General features: G+C 39.4%; 1 protein-coding gene and 1 non-coding gene across 2 annotated transcripts; one reads left to right on the top strand and one right to left on the bottom strand.

The window, feature by feature from the left end:
- Positions 1-617: 617 nt before the first annotated feature.
- On the bottom strand, positions 618-2480 carry DEFB115 (defensin beta 115). The gene is made up of 2 exons (XM_027623872.1): positions 2387-2480; positions 618-733 (listed from the first exon to the last, which is right to left on the bottom strand). Exons 1-2 carry the CDS (start codon positions 2478-2480, stop codon positions 618-620), a joined length of 210 nt encoding a protein of 69 aa, XP_027479673.1.
- A 12639-nt stretch (positions 2481-15119) lies between these two features.
- Positions 15120-15222, top strand: LOC113938793. Its single transcript, XR_003525000.1, has one exon. It is a non-coding gene; the product is annotated as a U6 spliceosomal RNA (small nuclear RNA).
- Positions 15223-22776: the final 7554 nt, after the last annotated feature.

Raw genomic sequence — 22776 nt, 5'->3', positions numbered from 1 at the left:
GGGGTGGCAACGGTTGCTTCCTGGTCAGAGGGCATGCCAATCTTTGGAGAGCTAAGTGGGATTAAGGAATTGGGGTAAGGGGTAAGTTCCAGAAGTGAGCCCATGAGGCAGAGCCTGGGGTTGAACCTTGAGCTAAAGAGGCAAAAGACCTCTGGACCACACTGGCCTATCTCAAGATTCTAGGATGAGTCTTAGATAAGGTGTGGCCAAGGTGGAATCTGCATTAGCCTGGAAAACTTCCACGTTGAGGGACCTAGTAGCACCTGGTCAGAGACTTAGGAATTCAGGATGTAGGTCCTATAAAATAGTCTTACAGTGAAAACCAAAGAACATCAGTCATGTCCTGACACAACCTAGCAATGTCAGGCTACAGAGGATTAGAGAGACAGGATATAATGAGAGCTGGAATGAGCATATTTTCTTTAATGGACCATGTGAAGATCCTGCAGGTGTCTAAGGATCTAAGGACCATGCAGTTGCCCTAGACAGCCACTTCACCGACTCATTATTCTGGCTGTTAAAAGTCTTGTGTCAGGAGTTTTATGGACGCTCAGCTGTTCTTGCCTTAGCCTCACATGTCATCTGTTGTTTCTCGACAGGGTATGAGGGTAAATGTTTTACATCAGGGATGCAGCCAATTTTTTTGCCCCACATTTTTCTTTCTTTTTCTCATTTTCTTTGCAAGATTGTCTGCAGCTGCCAATTCTATAACTGCATCTTTTGATCCAGCCATCTATCACAAAAACCCCAAAAAGATGAATAAACAAATACATAAAAGAGAGTAAAGACTATAATACTAAGGGTGTTAGTATTGTATTGTATATTGTAGTAATAATAGTTAGGATGAACTACTGAAATGTAATGGCATTCTTGGGAAAATTAAATAAATCTGTGGATGTAGAATGCCTAATGCTGGTCTTGAAATGTACTAGATATGAGTAGTTATCTCCCTTCCTTCAACCAGCTCTAACTGGACTTTATTTCTGTGCTTGTGATGTTTTCATCTTTGTCATTTTTCAGTCTTGCCAACACTGGTTCCTCCTTGTCCCCCAAATCTAGGTTCTTGGACCTATACCTTCAATTATCTATTTTTTCCCCTCTCAATTCATTATTCACTCAACAGCAACTTGTTGAGCACCAGAGTATGTGCCAGGCACTGTTCTAATTGCATGCCCCAAATGATGCCCTAGAACAGGACTTTGAACACTGAAGGATTAATTTATACTGCCGACCTGCAGGCTGATGTTCTGGATGGTATAAAACTCTGCCCTTATAAGACACTGTGACTCAGCCCCATCTAGATCTATAAAACACAGCTTCCCCAGCACACTGGGTTCATTTGAGAGATTATAGTATCTTGATTTTCTCTACTTAAGTAGGATTTTCCCCAAACTCCCCTCCTGGGAGATAATTCCCAATTCTCTCTTTCTTACCAGGACATTCAGACTGGAAAAATCTGACTCTGATTCCATGAATCAATGTGCAGATTCTTTCCCCCAAAATGTCTTTTGCAGCTGCAACTCCCTCCTCAAAACTAATTTGCCCTTACCAGAATTTAAGACAAGTTGAAATCAACTCAGGATTAGCCCAGAACTATCTTCTTTTACTTCTAGAACAACTGAGTGATTGACAGAGACTTTCAGTTTGAAAAGCTGATCTGAGAGGATGCAACTTCCAGCAGCAATGATCCAGAGGGAAATCATGGAATTGATAATCATAAACTTTAGAACCCCCAGGAAGCCTAAGCAGAAAACATTTCCATCAGAAAGTCATTCACCATTCAGCTATAAAACCTATCATATTGTTACAGAGCTATGGTCATGTTCAGTCTGGAATTCAGAATCTTCTGCCCTAACCCCAGCTCGACACCTTGAGCCTATTTTTTACAAACCTCTAGATAGCCAACATCAACCCACAAATTTTTCACTACATATTCTAAGACAAGAGCAAGATGCCTCTTCTGATTGCTTTAAAGGAACATTCGAAGCCATATAACAATGAGAGGTAAAGTAATGGGACTGGTTACTGCCAGAGGTGGTATCAGTTAGAAGTAGGTTGAAGTGAGAGATGGAGGGAAGAGACCCTGTTGACATTTGGGCCAAGGATATTAAGGACACTAGGGATGCTGCAGTTGCTTCTGCATATGGAAGGGACTTCATACAAGAAACCCTAGGCTCTGCCAGTATTTGCCATCATGAAAAACACCATCGTAGCCAGGAATGACAGACTGCCCTTATTACCGGGCATATTCATTATAAGGCTTTTCATTAGATCTCAGTCATCTCTATGGGTTGTCCTCACTGCCACATATGTTCAGTTTTCCAATGATTCTATGACTAGAACCCCATTTTCACTCCCTCTTCCCTCCTCTCCATTGTCTGGTTACCTGGGGAAGCCTGAACCAGGAGCACAAGGACAGCTAAGGTCAGGAACAAGAGTTTAATGTATCCTGAGAGGAGTGAGGAACGATCCAGCAGCATACTGAATGTGCCAGGAAAGGCTCGTCTTCACTCTGCATTTTATTGTCTTGGTTAAGGCTGAGTCATGGACAATAAATCAGAGAAGGGCAGAGTGCTCCACCACCCATCAGCTTGTGGGTCAGCAACATAAATTGATGATCCAATATTCAGAGTCCTTCTCGAGACATCATCTGGGAAGGTGGAAGACATTAGCAGAGGCTCTACATGCCCGCCACAAGTCTCCGGCATTGTGGAAAGAATGGACCCACCTTCCAAGAAGCCTTTCCTGTTCCTCTCCTTGAGAAGTTTAGCCCCCTCCCTTATGTTTACAGCCGCCCTGCCTCCTTCTTTCTGTCATAATGTTTTTCATGTTGAGTTGGAACTAAGTATTTTTCTAGTTCATCTTCTCTACCGGACTGACACTGTCAAGGGCAACTTTTAACAGACACTAAGCCCCTGGAGGTAGGGACTGGTTGTAATTTCTGTTATGTCCAGAGTGTGCAGTACATATTTGTTGAAAGCAATGAATGAACGAATGCATGTAGGGTACTCACTCATATACTGATAGATCCTAGAAATGGCATTTCTCAGCTATGAAAATGAAGACTCAGAGAGTGGAAGAGAATTGCCCAGGGTCATACTGCGAGCAAGAAGGAAACAGATGGAGACCCTCCTAACACAGCTCATCATCCAGCTCTTTTTAACTATGCATTTACTCCTTATTTCTTACTCTAAATCCTTAATTTTGGCTGCAACTGAGACATTCTTGGACTCCAGCCTCAAGGAATACAGCAGAAATGTTTCCTGCAGGTTCTCCAACAAAGAGGGTATAGAAGGGGTTACTGCCTGCGCTCCATCAGGAAGTGTATCTGTGAGTCCACTGGGTTTTCTTTTTGGGGTCCTTAGTCTGTTGTATGGTCATTTTATACCTTTAGATGGGCCCAGTGCTCTTCTACTCTCTTCTTCCTCCAGTTGGCAGGTATTAGGGAAAGCCTGGTGGATAGCAGGAAATCTGTTTTGCCCTTGATAGCCAAGCAGTCCGTTCTCCAGGAAAGCAGGAAGCATGAAGCCACCCACTGAAGTCTCACTGTCTGTCAGTAGCTATGATAAGCACTTTCCATACATGACCCCCGGAATTCTCACAGGATCCCTGATAGGCAAATGTAATTTGCTCAAGGTTACATAGTGCTTAGGAGTAAGGTCTGGATTCAGGTTTGGCTTACTTATCTCAAGAGCACATCTTCTTTCTTTCTTTAAGATTTTATTTATTATTTGAGAGAGAGAGCGTGAGTTCGTGAAAGCAAGCAGGGGGAACGGAGAGGGACAAGCAGACTCTGCACTGAGCTCAGTGCCCAATGTGGGGCTTGATCTCAGGACCTGAGATCTGAAATCAAGAGTTGGATGTTTAACCAACTGAGCCACCCAGGCTCCCCAAGCACATCTTTCTATCATCCCAGAGGATTATGCCTGAGTAATGATGGAAAGAGAGACCTATTCACATGAAAAGCAGTGATGGGTGGACGAGAGGTAGAGTTATTATCTCCTGAAAGACATGATCTGTGCAAGCCTAGAGGGCAGAACTACAAGTCTTGGGTGGAAATTGCAGCGGGGCAGATTTTTAACTAATAGGAAAGACTTCTGATGATTGAAACCATCTGAAAATGGTTGGACTGTCTGGGAGATGTGGTGGTTTCCTGGTGTCCAAATACTACACGTGGAGTCTGCCTGACCACTTCTCCTGGGTTCTGCAGGGAGGACTGGTGAATTGGCTGATATGGATCTCTACACTAGACACAGTTCTAGGCACTGGGTCTAAGAAGAGAAGAAGGCAAAGTCTTGCCATTCTGATTAGGGAGGGAGACAAAACTCATAATGGCGGGTGATGACAGTGCTTATAAAGAAAACTAAAGCAGGGTGAGGGATGGAGGATAAGATGATGTACATGTACATGTGAGGGGGGATGTCTATTTTGAACAGGTTAACCAAGGAAGGACTTTCTGAGTTAGTGACATCGAGTAGAAACCTAAATGTATGGAGGAAGTGAGCTACATGGATATCTAGAATCTTCCAGGCGTAAAGAACTGTAAGAGCAAAGGCTCTGAGGAAGGAAAGCGATAGGTCTCTTAGGAAGAGCAAAGAGCCAAGTATGACTGGGGTCCAGTGAGTGAGGGAAAGGAAAAGAGAAACTGAAACCATGGAAGCAGGCAGAGCTACACAACATCAGGACTGACAGGGCCTACTAAGGACTTGGGACTCTACTTGATATGTGATAGGGAATTGTGATTTACATTTTAAGAGATCTTTCAAATCTGAACTTTTGTTTCTTTTTGTCTATGAGACATCACTTTCTTCATCTGTAACGTAAAGTATTTGGGCTAAACTAGTGTTTCCTGAAATGTGTGACCCATGTCATTGGCAGTGTGAGTGACAATTTAAGTAGCAAACATAAGTGTATGTTTTTAAAAATTTTTATTTTAATGCTTATTTGACAAAAAAAGTCACTAGCCCTTGATCTGGTGATTTTACAGAAAACCACTTAAGATGTGGTCCAAATATGAGTTTAAGTAAATGGACTGTGTCGGTTTTTATAAAAAATATTAACTAAATAATACTACAAACTATAGATGATATAGCAGTATGTAAGTTTGTAAAATGATATACAAATGACTGAAGTTTAGGCTAGGAAATTGATAAAGACCGTTCTATGGAACAGAACTGAAGCTCAGACAGGTCAGTTGACTTTCTTAAGGCCATGGAGTCACGAATGGGACTTTAGTCTACTGACTCCAAATCCATTGCTCCTTGTACCAGGGAGAACTGTCTCACCAAACACATACTTCTTCTGGCTATAACCGTCTTTATTTGTTTATTTTATTTTATTTTGATTATTATAGATTAAGAGGAAGTTGCAGATAGTAAAGAAATCCTGTGTATCCTTCACACAATTTCCCCAAATGTCACATTTTGGATAACTATAGTACAATGTCAAAACAAGGAAATTGACATTGGTACAATGTTTATGTATATCTCTATGTCATTTTATCACAGGTGTTGTTTAGTGTAAGCAATCAATATGCAGAACTATTCAGTCACCACAAAGATCTTCCTTGTGCTACTCAGCTTCCTACTCCCCCAACATTCCAACGTTCTTGCTCTGATATTGTCATTTTGAGAATGTTATATAAATGGAATCATACAGTATATGACCCTTGTGAGATCACTGCATCTACTAATAGGTGTTTCTTTTGTTGCTGTGTTGTACTCCATGGTACGAATGTACTGCAGTTTATTTAACCATTAACATATTATAGAACATTTTGGTTGTTTTTAGATTTTGGTTATTCCAAATAAAACTGTTGTGAATATTTGTGTACAGATTTTTCTGTGGATATAAGTTTTCATCCCTCTGAATAAATGCCTGGGGAGGGGTGATTTCTGAATTGTATGATATACATAAGTTTAGCTTTTAAAAAAATTGCCAAACTATTTTTCAGAGCGCCTGCACCACTTAACATTCTCACCAATGTATGAGAGATTTGGTTTCTCTTCATCAGCTTTTGACATTGTCATGGTTTTTAATGCTAGCTTTTCTAATACATTTGTAGTAGTATGTAATCCTGGTATTAATTTGTATTTCCCTAATTGCTACTGATGTCGAACATCTTTTCATGTACCTTTTTGCCATCCTCTGGTGAAATGTCTGTTCATTTGCCCATTTTCTAAATGGACTATTTGTGGGTTTTTTTTATGAGGAGTATGTCTTTATTTTTTTACTGAAGTATAACTAAAATACAGTGTTATACTAGTCTTGAGTGTACAATATGGAGATTCAACAATTCTATACGTTACTCAGTGTTCACCACGGTAAGTGTAGTCACCATCTGTCACTAAACGATGTTATTACCATCTTACTGATTATATTCCCTATGCTGTACTGTTCATCTCCATGAGTTATTTATTTTGTAACTGGAAGTTTGTACCTCGTAATGCCCTTTTCCCTATCTATTTCACCCACTGCCCCCCAACCTCCCTTCTGGCAACCACCAATTTGTTCTCTATATTTAAGAGACTATTTTTCCTGTTTGTCTCTTTTTCTCTGTTTGTTCATTTGGTTTTTTTCTTAAATTCCACATATGAGTGAAATCATATGGTATTCGTCTTTCTCTGTCTAACTTATTTCACTTAGTATTATACCTCTAGGTCCATCCATGTAATTGCAAATGACAAGATCTCATTCTCTTTTATGGCTCAGTACCATTCCATTGTGCATACATATACCACATCTTTTTTTATCCATTCATCTATTGATGGACACTTGGGCTGCTTCTGTATCTTGGCTAATGTAATAATGCTGCAATAAACATAGATGTACATATATCTTTTCAAACTGGATTAATATCCAAAATATATTAAGAACTTATATAACTCAACACACAAAGGAAAATAATAATCCAATTAAAAATGGGCAGAATACCTAAATAGGCATTTTTTTAAAGAAGACATACAAATGGCCAACAGACACATGAAAACATGCTCAAAATCACTCATCATGAAGAAAATGCAAATCATAACCACAATGAGCTATCACCTCACACCTGTCAGAATGACTAAAATAAAAAAGACATGAAACAAGGCTTTTCAAGGATATGGAAAAAAAGGAACCCCCATGCACTCTTCATGGGAATGCAAACTGGTGCAGCCACTGTGGAGAACAGTATGGAGGCTCCTCAAAAAATTAAAATAGAACTACCATATCATTCAGCAATTCAACTTCTGGGTATTCACTCAAGGATAATGGAATATTTGTTTTCAATTGTTAAATTTTAAGTGTTTTTTATGTACTCTATTTGAGTTCTTTGTTGGATACGTAATTTGCAAATAACGTCTTTCACTGTATTTGCAAATAACATCTTTCAGGTTTCTTTTAATTCTTTTCATTTTTTTAAATTCATTACCACACATAGTTATTGTTTTCCTTTTAGATCAATTTTTTTTTGTGGTGGAAACATTTAAGATCTACTCCATTAGCAAATATGAAGTATATAATACAACATTGTTAACTTAGAGTCACATTGTTCTAAAACAGATCTTCAGAATTCATTCATCTTGCATAACTAAAATTTTGTACCTCTTGACACCATCTCTCCATTTCCCCCTCTACACAGCCCCTGGCAATCACTGTCTACCCTCTGCTTCCATGAGTTTGACTATTGAGATTCCAATGTAAATAAGATCATGCAGTATTTTTCTTTTTCCATCTGGCTTATTTCACTTAGCATAATGTCCTACAGGTTCATGCATGTTGTCAAAAAATGGCAGGTTTTCCTTCCTTTTAAAAAGCTGATTATTGCATAAGAGGTGGAGCAAGATGGCAGAGGAGTAGGAGACCCGGATTTCATCTGCTCTCAGGAATTCAGCTGAATAGGGATCAAACCATTCTGAACACCTATGAACTCAACAGGAGATCAAAGAAGAGAGTAGCAACAACTCTCTGAACAGAAAAGTGACCATTTACTGGAAGGTAAGACGTGCGGAGAAGTGAATCCGAGGCGATATTCAGGAGGATAGACGCTGGGGGAGGGGGCCTCTGTCGGCCGCTTCTGGCAAGTGATAGAGCCGGGGAGCACAAAATCGGAACTTTTAGAAGTTGGCTCCTCTGAGGGACGTTGCTCCAGTGGCTAAGCTGGGGGTGAAACCCTCGCGAGACAGTGTGGTCTCAGGACCCTTGGGGTCACAGAAAAACTGGGGGTGCCTGAGTGCAGCAGAGCTCCCAGGGATCGGAGCGGGGAAGCCGGCTGCAGAGACGGAGCCGAGGCACGGGCTCTCAGCTCGGGGTGGCCATAAACTGTGATCCACAGCCCAGTCAGGCCACTGCTCCTCCAGCAGGGACCCAACAAGCGGCAGAGCCAGGGAGACTCCCCTTCCTCCCAGGGAGGAGTGGCACAGGAGCACACTGCAGGGATCTGCTGGGTTTGGAGACTCCACATGGGGTCGGGTGCCAGACATAGAAATGCTCGATCACAGGCCAGGTGAGCACGGAGTGCGGCCGGAGACCAGGGAGACAGGAGTGACTGCTTTTCTCTGGGGGCGCACTGAGGAGCGGGGCCCCGAGTTCTCGGCTCCTCCGAGTGGAGATTGGGAGGCCACCATTTTCACTCTGGTCCTCCAAAGCTGTACCGAGAGCTTGCAGGGAACAAAAGCTCCTGAGAGCAAACCCGAGCAGCTTGCTTAGCCCAAGGGCGGGGCAATTCCGCCTCCGGCAAAGACATTTGGGAACCACGGCAGCAGGCCCCTCCCCCAGAAGATCAGCACGAACAGCCAGTAAGCCAACACCAAGTTTACTGATCAAGGAGAATGGGAGAACTCCAGCGCTAGGGGAATACTGCACAGAGAATTCATGGCTTTTTTACCATGATTCCTTAGTTTTTCAAAGTTAATTTTTTAACTGTTTTTTTTTTGAATTTATCTTTTTCCCTTTTACAACCATCTTATCCATCCCTTTTTAAAAAAAAACTTTTTATTTTTCATTTTTAGAATCATATTTTATCCCTTCATAGTAGTTACCCTTATTTTTGGCATATATGTATATATATATATATATATATATACATATATATATATATATAAGTTGTTCTCTTTTTAAAATTTTGAGATACACTTTCTTCTAACAGATCAAAATATACCCTAAATTACTAGTGTATGGCTTTGTTCTAGTCTCCTGCCTGATCACATTCTCTCCCTTTTTTTTCCTTTTTTTTAATCTTCTTTCTTTTTTCAAACAACTTCTTATCAATTCCTTTTATAAAATCTTTTATAATTTTCATCTTTACAGTCATCTTCCATCCCTTCATTGTATCAACCCTTATTTTGTACATATATAAGTCTTTCATCCTTTAAAATTTTAGGAGGCACTTTCTTCTAACAGACCAAAATACACCCAAAATCTAGTGTGTGGCACTGATCTATGCACCAGCCTGATCATATTTGATCATATTCTGTTCTTTTTTTGTTTTGTTCTGTTTTTGTTTGTTTTTATCTTTTTCTTTCTCTTTCTTTTTTCTTTCTTTCCCTTTCTTTTCCCCTGGTTTCAGGTCTTTTCTGATTTGTATAGAGTATATTTGCTGGGGACGTTGTTAACCTGTTAGCATTTTGTTCTCTCATTCATCTATTCTCCTCTGGACAAAATGACAAGATGAAAAAAATCACCTCAGCAAAAAGAACAAGAGGTAGTACCGTCTGCCAGGGACCTACTCAGTACTGACATTAGTACGATGTTGGACTTAGAGTTCAGAATCATGACTTTAAAGATACTAGCTGGGCTTGAAAAAAGTGTGGAAGTTATTAGAGAAACGATTTCTGGAGAAATAAAAGAACTAAAATCTAACCAAGTCGAAATCAAAAAGGCTATTAATGAGGTGCAATAAAAAATGAGGGCACTAACTGCTAGGATAAATGAGGCAGAAGAAAGAATCAACGATATAGAAGACCAAATGATGGAAAATAAAGAGGCTGAGAAAAAGAGAGATAAACAACTACAGGATCACGAGGGCAGAATTCGAGAGATAAGCGATACGATAAGACGAAACAACATTAGAATAATTGGGATCCCAGAAGAAGAAGAAAGAGAGAGAGGGGCAGAAGGTATATTGGAACAAATTATACCAGACAACTTCCCTAATGTGGGGAAGGAAACAGGCATCAAAATCCAGGAGGCATAGAGAACCCCTCTCAAAATCAATAAAAATAGGTCAATAGCCCGACATCTAATAGTAAAACTTACGAGACTCAGAAACAAAGAGAAAATCCTGAAAGCAGTTCGGGAGAAGAGATCTATAACCTACAATGGTAGAAATATTAGATTGGCAACAGACCTATCCACAGAGACCTGGCAGGCCAGAAAGGACTGGGATGATATCTTCAGAGCACTAAACGAGAAAAATATGCAGCCAAGAATACTATATCCAGCTAGACTATCATTGAAAATAGAAGGAGGGATAAAAAGCTTCCAGGACAAACAAAAACTAAAGGAATTTGCAAACACAAAACCAGCCCTACAAGAAATATTAAAGAGGTCCTCTAAGCAAAAAGAGAGCCTAAAAGAGGCATAGATCAGAAAGGAACAGAGACAATATACAGTAACAGTCACCTTACAGGCAATACAATGGCACTAAATTCATACTTTCAATAGTTACCCTGAATGTAAATGGGCTAAATGCCCCGATCAAAAGACATAGGCTATCACATTGGATTAAAAAACAAGACCCATCAATATGCTGTCTGCAAGAGACTCATTTTAGACCCAAAGACACTCCCACATTGAAAGTGAGGGGGTGGAAAACCATTTACCATGCTAAAGGACACCAAAGGAAAGCTGGGGTGGCAATCCTTATATCAGACAAATTAGATTTTAAAACAAAGACTGTAATAAGAGATGAAGAAGGACACTATATCCTACTTAAAGGGTCTATCCAACAAGAAGATCTAACAATTGTAAATATCTATGCCCCTAACATGGGAGCAGCCAATTATATAAGGCAATTAATAACAAAAGCAAAGAAACACATTGACAACAATACGATAATAGTGGGGGACTTTAACACCGCCTAACTGAAATGGACAGATCATCTAAGCAAAAGATCAACAAGGAAATAAAGACTTTAAATGAAACACTGGACCAAATGGACTTTACACACATATTCAGAACATTCCATCCCAGAGCAACGGAATACACATTCTTCTCTAGTGCCCATGGAACGTTCTCCAGAATTGAAAATATTCTAGGTCACAAATCAGGTCACAAATGGTACCAAAAGACTGGGATTATACCCTGCATATTTTCAGACCACAATGCTTTGAAACTAGAACTCAATCACAAGAGGTAAGTCGGAAAGAACTCAAATACATGGAGGCTAAAGAGCATCCTACTAAAGAATGAATGGGTCACCAGGAAATTAAAGAAGAATTAAAAAAATTCATGGAAACCAATGAAAATGAAAACACAACTGTTCAAAATCTTTGGGATACAGCAAAGGCAGTCCTGAGAGGAAAGTATATAGCAATACAAGCCTTTCTCAAGAAACGAGAAAGGTCTCAAATACACAACCTAACCCTACACCTAAAGGAGCTGGAGAAAGAACAGCAAATAAAGCCTAAACCCAGCAGGAGAAGAGAAATAATAAAGATCAGAGCAGAAATCAATGAACTAGAAACCAAAAGAACAGTAGAACAGATCAACGAAACTAGGAGCTGGTTCTTTGAAAGAACTAACAAGATTGATAAACCCCTGGCCAGACTGATGAAAAAGAAAAGTGAAATGACCCAAATCAACAAAATCATGAATGAAAGAGGAGAGATCACAACCAACACCAAAGAAATACAAACAATTATAAGAACATATTATGAGCAACTCTATGCCAGCAAATTAGATAACCTGGAAGAAATGGGTGCATTCCTAGAGATGTATCAACTACCAAAACTGAACCAGGAAGAAATAGAAAACCTGAACAGACCTATAACCACTAAGGAAATTGAAGCAGTCATCAAAAATCTCCCAACAAACAAAAGCCCAGGGCCAGATGGCTTCCCAGGGGAATTCTACCAAACATTTCAAGAAGAATTAATTCCTATTCTCCTGAAACTGTTCCAAAACATAGAAATGGAAGGAAAACTTCCAAACTCATTTTATGAGGCCACCATTACCTTGATCCCAAAACCAGACAAAGACCCCATCAAAAAGGAGAATTACAGACCAATATCCTTGATGAACACGGATGCAAAAATTCTCACCAAAATACTAGCCAATAGGATCCAACAGTACATTAAAAGGATTATTCGCCATGACCAAGTGGGATTTATCCCTGGGCTGCAAGGTTGGTTCAACATCCGCAAATCAATCAACGTGATACAACACATTAACAAAAGAAAGAAGAAGAATCATATGATCCTCTCAATAGATGCAGAAAAAGCATTTGACAAAGTACAGCATCCTTTCTTGATCAAAACTCTTCCGAGTATAGGGATAGAGGGTACATACCTCAATATCATAAAAGCCATCTATGAAAAACCTACAGCGAATATCATTCTCAATGGGGAAAAGCTGAGAGCTTTTCCCGTAAGGTCAGGAATGCGGCAGGGATGTCCACTATCACCACTGCTATTCAACATAGTATTAGAAGTCCTAGCCATAGCAGAAAACAAAGAGAAATCAAAGGCATCCAAATCGGCAAAGAGGAAGTCAAACTCTCACTCTTTGCAGATGATGTGATACTGTATGTGGAAAACCCAAAAGACTCCACTCCAAAACTGCTAGAATTCATACAGGAATTCAGTAAAATAGCAGAATATAAAGTCAATGCACAGAAATCAGTGGCATTCCTATACACCAACAACAAAACAGAAGAAAGACAAATCAAGGAGTCAATCCCATTTACAATTGCACCCAAAACCATAAGATACCTAGGAATAAATCTAACTAAAGAGGCAAAGGATCTGTACTCAGAAAACTATAAAATACTCATGAAAGAAGTTGAAGAAGACACAAAGAAATGGAAAAATGTTCCATGCTCGTGGATTGGAAGAACAAACATTGTGAAGATGTCAATGCTACCTAGAGCAATCTACACACTCAATGCAATCCCCATCAAAATACCATCCACTTTTTTCAAAGAAATGGAACAAATAATCCTAAAATTTGTATGGAACCAGAAGAGACCCCGAATAGCCAGAGGAATGTTGAAAAAGAAAAGCAAAGCTGGCGGCATCACAATTCCGGACTTCCAGCTCTCTTACAAAGCTGTCATCATCAAGACAGTATGGTACTGGCACAAAAACAGACACATAGATCAATGGAACAGAATCGAGAGCCCAGAAATGGACCCTCAACTCTATGGTCAACTCATCTTTGACAAAGCAGGAGAGAATGTCCAATGGAAAAAAGACATTCTCTTCAACAAATGGTGTTGGGAAACTTGGATAGCCACATGCAGAAGAATGAAACTGGACCATTTCCTTACACCACACACAAAAATAGACTCCAAATGGTTGAAAGACCTAAACGTGAGACAGGAGTCCATCCAAATCCTAAAGGAGAACACAGGTAGCAACTTCTTCGACCTCAGCCGCAGCAACTTCTTCCTAGAAACATCGCCAAAGGCAAGGGAAGCAAGGGCAAAAATGAACTATTGGGACCTCATCAAGATAAAAAGCTTTTGCACAGCAAAAGAAGCACTCCACAAAACCAAAAGACAACCGACAGAATGGGAGAAAATATTTGCAAATGACATATCAGATAAAGGGCTGGTATCCAAAATCTATAAAGAACTTATCAAACTCAACACCCAAAGAACAAATAATCCAATCAAGAAATAGGCAGAAGACATGAACAGACATTTTTCCAAAGAAGACATCCAAACGGCCAACAGACACATGAAAAAGTGCTCAACATCGCTCGGCATCAGGGAAATCCAAATCAAAACCTCAATGAGATACCACCTCACACCAGTCAGAATGGCTAAAATTAACAAGTCAGGAAATGACAGATATTGGCAGGGATGTGGAGAAAGGGGAACCCTCCTACACTGTTGGTGGGAATGCAAGCTGGTGCAACCACTCTGGAAAACAGTATGTAGGTTCTTCAAACAGTTGAAAATAGAGCTACCATATGATTCAGCAATTGCAGTACTGGGTATTTACCACAAAGATACAAATGTAGGGATCCGAAGGGGTACGTGCACCCCAAAGTTTATAGCAGCAATGCCCACAATAGCCAAACTGTGGAAAGAGCCAAGATGTCCATCGACAGATGAATGGATAAAGAAGAGGTGGTATATATACACAATGGAATATTATGCAGCCATCAAAAAGAATGAGATCTTGCCATTTGCAAGGACGTGGATGGAACTGGAGGGTGTTATGCTGAGTGAAATAAGTCAATCAGAGAAAGACATGTATCATATGACCGCACTGATATGAGGAATTCTTAATCTCAGAAAACAAACTGAGGGTTGCTGGAGTGGTGGGGGGTGGGAGGGTTGGGGTGGCTGGGTGATAGACATTGGGGAGGGTATGTGCTATGTTGAGCGCTGTGAATTGTGCAATACTGTTGAATCACAGATCTGTACCTCTGAAACAAATAATGCAATATATGTTAAGAAAAAAAGAACAAGAAGAAGATAGCAGGAGGGGAAGAATGAAGGGGAGTAAGTCATAGGGGGAGACGAACCATGAGAGACGATGGACTCTGAAAAACAAACTGAGGGTTCTAGAGGGGAGGGGGGGTGGGGGGATGGGTTAGCCTGGTGATGGGTATTAAAGAAGGCACGTTCTGCGTGGAGCACTGGGTGTTATGCACAAACAATGAATTATGGAACACAACGTTAAAAACTAATGATGTAATGTATGGTTATTAACATAACAATAAAAAAATAAAAAAAAACCTGATTATTGTGGCGCCAGATGGCTCAGTCTTTAAGCGTCTGCCGTTGGCTCAGGTCATGATCCCAGAGTCCTGGGATCGAACTGCGCATCGGGGTTCCTGCTCAGCAGGAAGCATGCTTCTCCCTCTCCCACTCCCCCTGCTTGTGTTCCCTCTCTCACTATGTCTCTGTCAAATAAATAAGTAAAAATCTTTAAAAAAAATAAAAAAATAAAAAGCTGATTATTGTGGTCACTTCGGCAGCACATATACTAAAATAATGACACAGAGAAGATTAGCATGGCCCTGTGGAAGGATGACAGGCAAATTCTGAAGAAAACTCTGATTATTAGTCCACTTTATGTATACACGTTTTCTTTATCCATTCTACTGCTAACAGACATTTGCGTTATTTCCATACCTTGGCTATTGTGATAAATACTGCAATGAACATGGGAATGCAAATATCTCTTCAAGAGAGTGATTCTATTTCATCCAGATACATATTCACAGTGGGATTTCTGGATCAAATGATAGTGCTATTTTTAATTTTTTGAGAAACTTCCACACTGTTTTCCATAGTGGCTGCACAACATTTAACAAGATTTATCTTCCATTTGTGAACCTAGGATATCTTTCCATTTATTTGTCTTCCTTACTTTCTTTCATCAATGATTTATAGTTTTTAGTGTATAGATAGGCCTTTCATCTCCTTGGTTAAATTTATTCCTAAGTATCTTATTCTTCTTGTTGCAATTGTAAAAGCGATAGTCACTCATGGCTCTCTCCAACCATCATCTAATTTCTATACTAAATAGTTCTGCACACATTTATCATAAGGTAAAAGTGGTAAAGCAGGGGTGACACAAGTAATGAAATTGGTACAAAAATGTAAAAATGGGGACGCCTGGGTGGCTCAGTCAGTTAAGCGTCTACCCTCAGCTTGGGTCGTGATCCAGGGTCCTGGGATCAAGTCCCACATCGGGCTCCTTGCTCAGCAGGGAGCCTGCTTCTCCCTCTTCCTACAGCTCCCCCTGCTTGTGCTCTTTCTCTCTTTGACAAATAAATAAATAAAAATCTTCTTAAAAATTAAAAAAAATACATAAAAATGTATGTAATGGCTTTTTTCCCCATTTTTTCCTTTTTATTATGTTATGTTAGTCACCATACAGTACATCATTAGTTTTTGATATAATGCCTTTTATAGGATATATGAGTCATTTCTTTAAGTCCTTCCCTACCCCACACTGACTCCCTCAAATGTTAAGAATATACATACTAATATTATTGCTAACTTTATTATACAAATGCTACCCTAAGTGTAGACGCTCAGATATATAGGATCAATTTGCAGTAAGAGAGCTTGGCCAAGGGCCATGTGTGTAGACTAGGCAGTAAAGGATTAGCTTAGCAGACTTGTGGTTTCCCCAACTCCATGTTCCCAGAGTCACTAGAATGGGTCCTTGAGCAGCTTCTGGCACACGTTTAACCTGTGAGCCCTTAAAATATCCTGCCTGATAAAGTGTCTTGAACTACCTGAGACTTGGGTCACACATTCCTTGCATGTACTTTTGGCCCATAGTTAGAAGATGGCTGCATCGCCTCCAGCATTATGACCGTGTTTCAAGCACAAGGAGGTGGCAGGGCAAACGCTAATGGGTACATGCCACTTGAATCTTTGCCCCACCCCTTTGAAGTATCTTACAAGATACCCCACCACCAAAGATACTCTGCTTAAAGTCACTGGCCACAATTGCATCACATTTCACCACCGCGTGCTTGCTAGATTTGGAAGTGTTTTTTCCATGGGCATGCTGCTGCACCTAAACTACCATTCAGACACAAAATGTTGTAAAAAGGAGCAAAGAAGCAGAAATGCCCAGAGCACACTCACTCCTCGGCAGATATCACATAGCACACTGAGTTCTCCAAGAAAGACGGCACCCCTGCAGGGCCAAACTCATGATCCCTTTCTTGGAACATCAAGATCGAATTGTGCTGGCAGCCTGCAGGCATACTCCAAGCTTTGTGGAACATCACCGAGGGTCAGGTGAGGAACTGTATGTTCAAACCACCATCCATGAAAGGAGCAGCCTAGAGATGTGGCAGATGGAAGAGCTCTGTTGACAGGTGATCAGCGCCACTACTGGTGATTTAAGGCAGCTGAATAAGTCTGGCAACTGATACCAACCTACAGCCCCTGGAATGCACCGGAGCTTCTCAGAAAGCCTGCCATCTGAGGACACAGTATGTGGTCAGGGGACACTCAGTGTCTGAATGGTAGTTTAGGTGCAGCAGCATGCCCATGGAAGAAACGTTTCCAAATCTGGCAAGCACGCAGTCGTGAAATGTGATGCAATTGTGGCCAGTGACTTTAAGCAGAGTATCTTTGGTGGTGGGGTATCTTGTAAGATACTTCAAGGGGGTGGGGCAAAGATTCAAGTGGCATGTACCCATTAGCGTTTGCCCTGCCACCTCCCTGTGCTTGAAACACGGTCATAATGCTGGAGGCGATGCAGCCATCTTCTAACTACGGGCCAAAAGCACATGCTAGGAATGGGTCAAAAGAAGGGAAGATGTTGCCTGGTGCCTGATGTCCTTGTGAATCTCTTATAGCATTCCTTCAGCTTTTTGCATGTTTTTGTGTTTCACATTTCTTCCTAATAAGTTATATCAAAATATGTGGGCTGCATCTAAAGTGATAATTAGAAGGAAGTTTTTAGCACTAAATGCTTATAACTGAAAAGAAGAACGATCTCAATAATGTAAGATCGTATCTCAAAACTAGAAGAGAAGCAAAATCAACCCAAAACAACCATAAGAAAGGAAATAATAAGGGCAACAGCAGGAGAAAAATAAAATTGAAACCGGAAAAACAATAGAGAAAAGAATTAAACAAAAAGCTAATTCTCTAAAGAAAATCTGTAAAATTGCTAAATCAAATTTCAAAATTAATAAAGATAAAAAGAAACAATTCAGAAACCATCAGTATCCAGAAAGAAACAGTGGATATCATTAAGCTCCTATAGCCATTTAAAAAGATAAGAAGGGGGGACGCCTGGGTGGCTCAGTTGTTAAGCATCTGCCTTCAGCTCAGGTCATGATCCCGGGGTCCTGGGATCGAGGCCTGCATCGGGCTCCCTGCTCGGTGGGAAGCCTGCTTGTCCCTCTCCCACACCCCCTGCTTGTGTTCCCTCTCTTGCTGTGTCTCTCTCTGTCAAATAAATAAATAAAATCTTTAAAAAAAAAAAAGAAAACTACAAGAAATGTTTCACTCAAAAATTTTAAAACTTAGAAGAAATAGGTCAATTCTTCAAAATGAAATAGACAATCTGAATAGTTCTTTTTTCTTCCAATTATTTATTTATTTATTTATTTATTTATTTATATTATGTTATGTTAATCACCATACAATACATCATTAGTTTTTGATATGGTGATCCAGGATCCATTGTTTTCGTATAACACCCAGTGCTCCATGCAGTATGTGCCCTCCTTAATACCCACCACCGGCCTAACCCATCCCCCCATCCCCCTCCCCTCTAAAACCCTGTTTGTTTCTCAGAGGGAGAGATGAACCATGAGAGACTATGGACTCTGAATAGTTCTATAACCATTAAAGAAATTGAATCTGTAATTTAAAAGCTTTGAAACAGAAATCTCCAGGCCAAAGTGGTTTCGTGGGAGAATTCTACACAGTACAGGTTTCCCTCACTATCCGAGAGCAGAGGGTTTCTGTGAAAACATAAAGCAAAGAAGCAGTTACCATTAATCTATATGGAAAATCTGAGTGTTTTCGGACCCCACAATAACATTTCTTAGGCTTTCTGATACCTTGGGACACAGCTTGCTAATGGATGCACAAACTAAATCCAGACAAAGCACAGAGATGCTCAAATAGTTCAAAGCTATGGCGGCTTGATGCTGAGATGCTGAGTGTAGTCCCCGAGGAAGGAGCTTGGCGGGGCCACTCTTGCTGCTCTAGGTGTGAGCTGCCTCTGTAACAGCTCACCAAAAAACAAACACTGAACTGAACACTATTTTTGCTTTTCACTTTATTTTTAAAAGCAAAGATCCTCTTCAGATTTCTTTCAGTTACCAAAAACAGGTACTAATGTAGGTCTTTCATAAAAGTGAAGTGGTGTAACCCAAACTTTCAAAGAGTGAGGGATACCTGTACTTACAAACACTGAATGACAATACCAAAGAGGGGAGAATGCTTCCTAACTCATTTTATGATGTCAAGGGGTGCCTGGGTGGCTCAGGTGGTTAAGCATTTTATGATGTCAGCGTTACTCTAATAGTAAAAGTAGATGAAGACATTATGAAAAATGAAAACTACAGACCAAATGCTCTCAAAAACTTACATGCAAATATCTCAGTAAAATATTGCAAATAGAATCCAGCAATGTATAAAAGAATAATTTATTTCAGGTATGCAAGACTGGTTTTAACATTCAAAAATCAATCAATGTGGGGTGCTTGGGTGGCTCAGTAGGTTAAGTGAACGACTGTTGATTTCAGCTCAGGTCATGATCTCAGGGTCATGTGATCAAGCCCCATGTGGGGCTCCCTGCTCAGCGTGGAGTCTGCTTGAGATTCTCTCTCCTTCTCCCTCTTCCCCCTCCATCATACTCTCTAAATAAATAATAAATACAATCTTTTAAAAAAGTCAATGTATCTCAGAGTCCATAGTCTCTCATGGTTTGTCTCCCCCTCTGATTTCCCACCTTCATTTTTCCCTTCCTTCTCCTAATGTCCTCCCTGCTATTCCTTATGTTCCACAAATAAGTGAAACCATATGATAATTGACTTTCTCTGCTTGACTTATTTCACTTAGCATAATCTCCTCCAGTTCCATCCATGTTGATGTAAAAGTTGGGTGTTCATCCTTTCTGATGGCTGAGTAATATTCCATTGTATATATGGACCACATCTTCTTTATCCATTTGTCTGTTGAAGGGCATTTCGGCTCTCTCCACAGTTTGGCTATTGTGGACATTGCTGCTATGAACATTGGGGTGCATATGGCCCTTCTTTTCACTACATCTGTGTCTTTGGGGTAAATACCCAGTAGTGCAATTAGGGGAAAGGGTTGGGGGATGGGTTAGCCCAGTGATGGGTGTTAAGGAGGGCATGTATTGCATGGAGCACTGGGTGTTATATGAAAACAATGAATCATGGAACACTACATCAAAAACTAATGATGTACTGTATGGTGACTAACATAACATAATAAAATTAAATTAAATTTAAAAAATAAGAATAAAAAAATAAATGTAACTGTAGCAACAGGGAAATTATAAAAATAATATGAGCATATTGATTGTTGCAGAAAAAGCATTTTACAAAACACTAATTCATGATAAAAATTCTCTGCAAGCGAGGAGTAGAAGGGAACTACTTCAATTTGATAAAGAACATCTACAAAATAAATCCCTCATATTTAATGATCAAAGACTAAATGGTTTCACATTAACACCATAGGAGTACTGGGTGTTACACGAAAACAATGAATCATGGAATACTATATCAGAAACTAATGATGTACTGTATGGTGACTAATATAACATAATTAAATTAAATTAAATTTAAAAAAACTATTGGAAATTGTCATCATTGCAATAAAGCAGTAAATAATAGGTATATAGATTGAAAAGGAAAAAAGAGCTGCCTGTTTGCAGATGACATGACTATCTAGGTGAAAATTCCCCAAAAAATCTATTTGAAAAATCCACAAGAATCAACTAATGAGTTCAGCTGTGTTGCAGGATAAAAGATGAGACACAAAAGAATTCAGGTTTCTACCTGAATATGTGACTCCTGAATTGCAATTCTAATTGCCCAAATAAACATCTGTTCACAAAGTACATTTCTATATATTAAGAATATATTTATGGAAATTGGAATTTTAAAGCTGTACTAATTATAATCACTCCCAAAGTAAATGAAATACTTAGGTATACATTTAACAAAACATGTTTAGGATCTGGATGCTGAAAATTACAAAATTCTGAGGGAGGCAAAGAAGACCTAAACATGCAGTGAGTCTTACCGTATTCAGGGATTGGAAGACTTAACACTGATCTACAGGTTTAATGAAATTCTTATCTAATATAAGCAAGATTTTTCTAGATGTGGACAAGTTTATTATAAAATTGATATACAAGAACATCAGTCCTAGAGTAATTAAAACCATCTTGAACAGAGAATCAAGTGAGAGGTATCATTCCATCCAATAGCAAGGCTTAGATACAGCTGTGTGGCATTCGCAGAGGGATAAATGCCTATCAATGGACCAAATTACAGAACCTAGAAATAGATCATACAAATATGCACAACTGACTTTTAAAAAGGCCAAGGTAAACTGAAGGTGGGACCCTTGTGATGATGGAACTGTATATCTTGAGTGGTAGATATGCAAACCTACATGTAATACAAGTGTACAGAACTGCATACACACACACTATCACAACACACACATGCACACACAAATAATTACCAGTAAAACTGGGGAATCAGAGTACGGCTGGTGGAATGTATCCATGTCAACATCCTGGTTGTTGATATTGCACTATAAGTTTGCAAGATGTGACTATTAAGGGACACAAAATAAAGGGTACACAGGATTGCTCTAAATTATTTCCTACAAGTACATGTGAATCTACAATTCTTTCAATTAAAAAAGTATTGGCAGATGGAGTTGGGCAATATATAAAAAGAATTAAAGTCATGACCAGGTGGGATTTGTTGCAGAAAGAAAGGTGGTTAAATATTTGAAAATCATCAATGTCACCTAGCAAATTAACAGGCTAACAACAGAGAAAAACCATATGATCCAATCAGTAGATGTATAAATAGCATTTGAATAAGTTTCAAATGCATTCATGATTAAAAACTCTCAGAAAATTAAGAATGTAGGCAAACTTTCTCAACTTGATAAAAATTTACCAAATACCTACAGCTAATGTTACACTTAATGGTAAAAGAATGAATACCTCTAAGATCACAGAAGCGCAAGGATATCCACTCTCACCATTCTTATTTAATGTATTTGAAAATTCTACTCAACATGATAAGAAAAGGAAATAAATACAGAGTGTGGAAAGGGAGAAAGAAAATTGTCCCCATTTACAGCTGACATGATAGTCTACAGAGAAAAGATCAAGGAATCTATAAAAAACCTCCCAGAACTAATAACTGAGTTGAGCAAGGTTCAGGATACAAAATCAATACATAAACATGAATTGTATTACTGTATACTAAAGATATGTGAATATTGAAATTAAAAGTATAAATTTATTAAAATCACTCATAAAATACTTAGATATAAATTGAAAAATATTTTAAGTCTTGTATTCTAAAAAGGACAAAACGGTGATGAAAGAAATAAACACTTAAGTGAAGTGGCATAGGCACACATGGATGGATTAGAAGACTCAACATAACAAAGAAGTAATTTATGCCAGGCTATAAATTAGAGTTAAACACAGGTTTAACTCAATCGCTATCATAATCTCAAGCAAGATTTTTGTAGATATACATAGACTATTCTACAATTTTTATTGAAAGGCAAAGGAACTGGTATAGGTAGAAAAAAAAATTTTTTAAAGATTTTATTTATTTATTTATATATAAAGACAGCAAGAGCAGGAACACAAGCAGGGGAACTGGGAGAGGGAGAAACAGGCTTCCCGGTGAGCAGGGAGCCCGATGTGGGGCTCGATCCCAGGACCCTGTGATCATGACCTGAACCGAAGGCAGACGCTTAACGACTGAGCCACCCAGGCACCCCGGTAAAAAATTTTTTTACAAGAAGAATAAAGCAAGAAGAATCACTGCACTATCTCAAGACATATTATACAGCTATAGTAATCAAGAGTGTGTTGTTCTGGCAGAGGAATA

This window comes from Zalophus californianus, chromosome 8, assembly GCF_009762305.2.
Source record: "Zalophus californianus isolate mZalCal1 chromosome 8, mZalCal1.pri.v2, whole genome shotgun sequence".
NCBI classification, from domain to species: Eukaryota; Metazoa; Chordata; class Mammalia; order Carnivora; family Otariidae; genus Zalophus; species Zalophus californianus.
The sequence above is the reverse complement of the archived record's forward strand: the minus strand, read 5'-3'. Positions and strand labels throughout refer to the sequence as shown.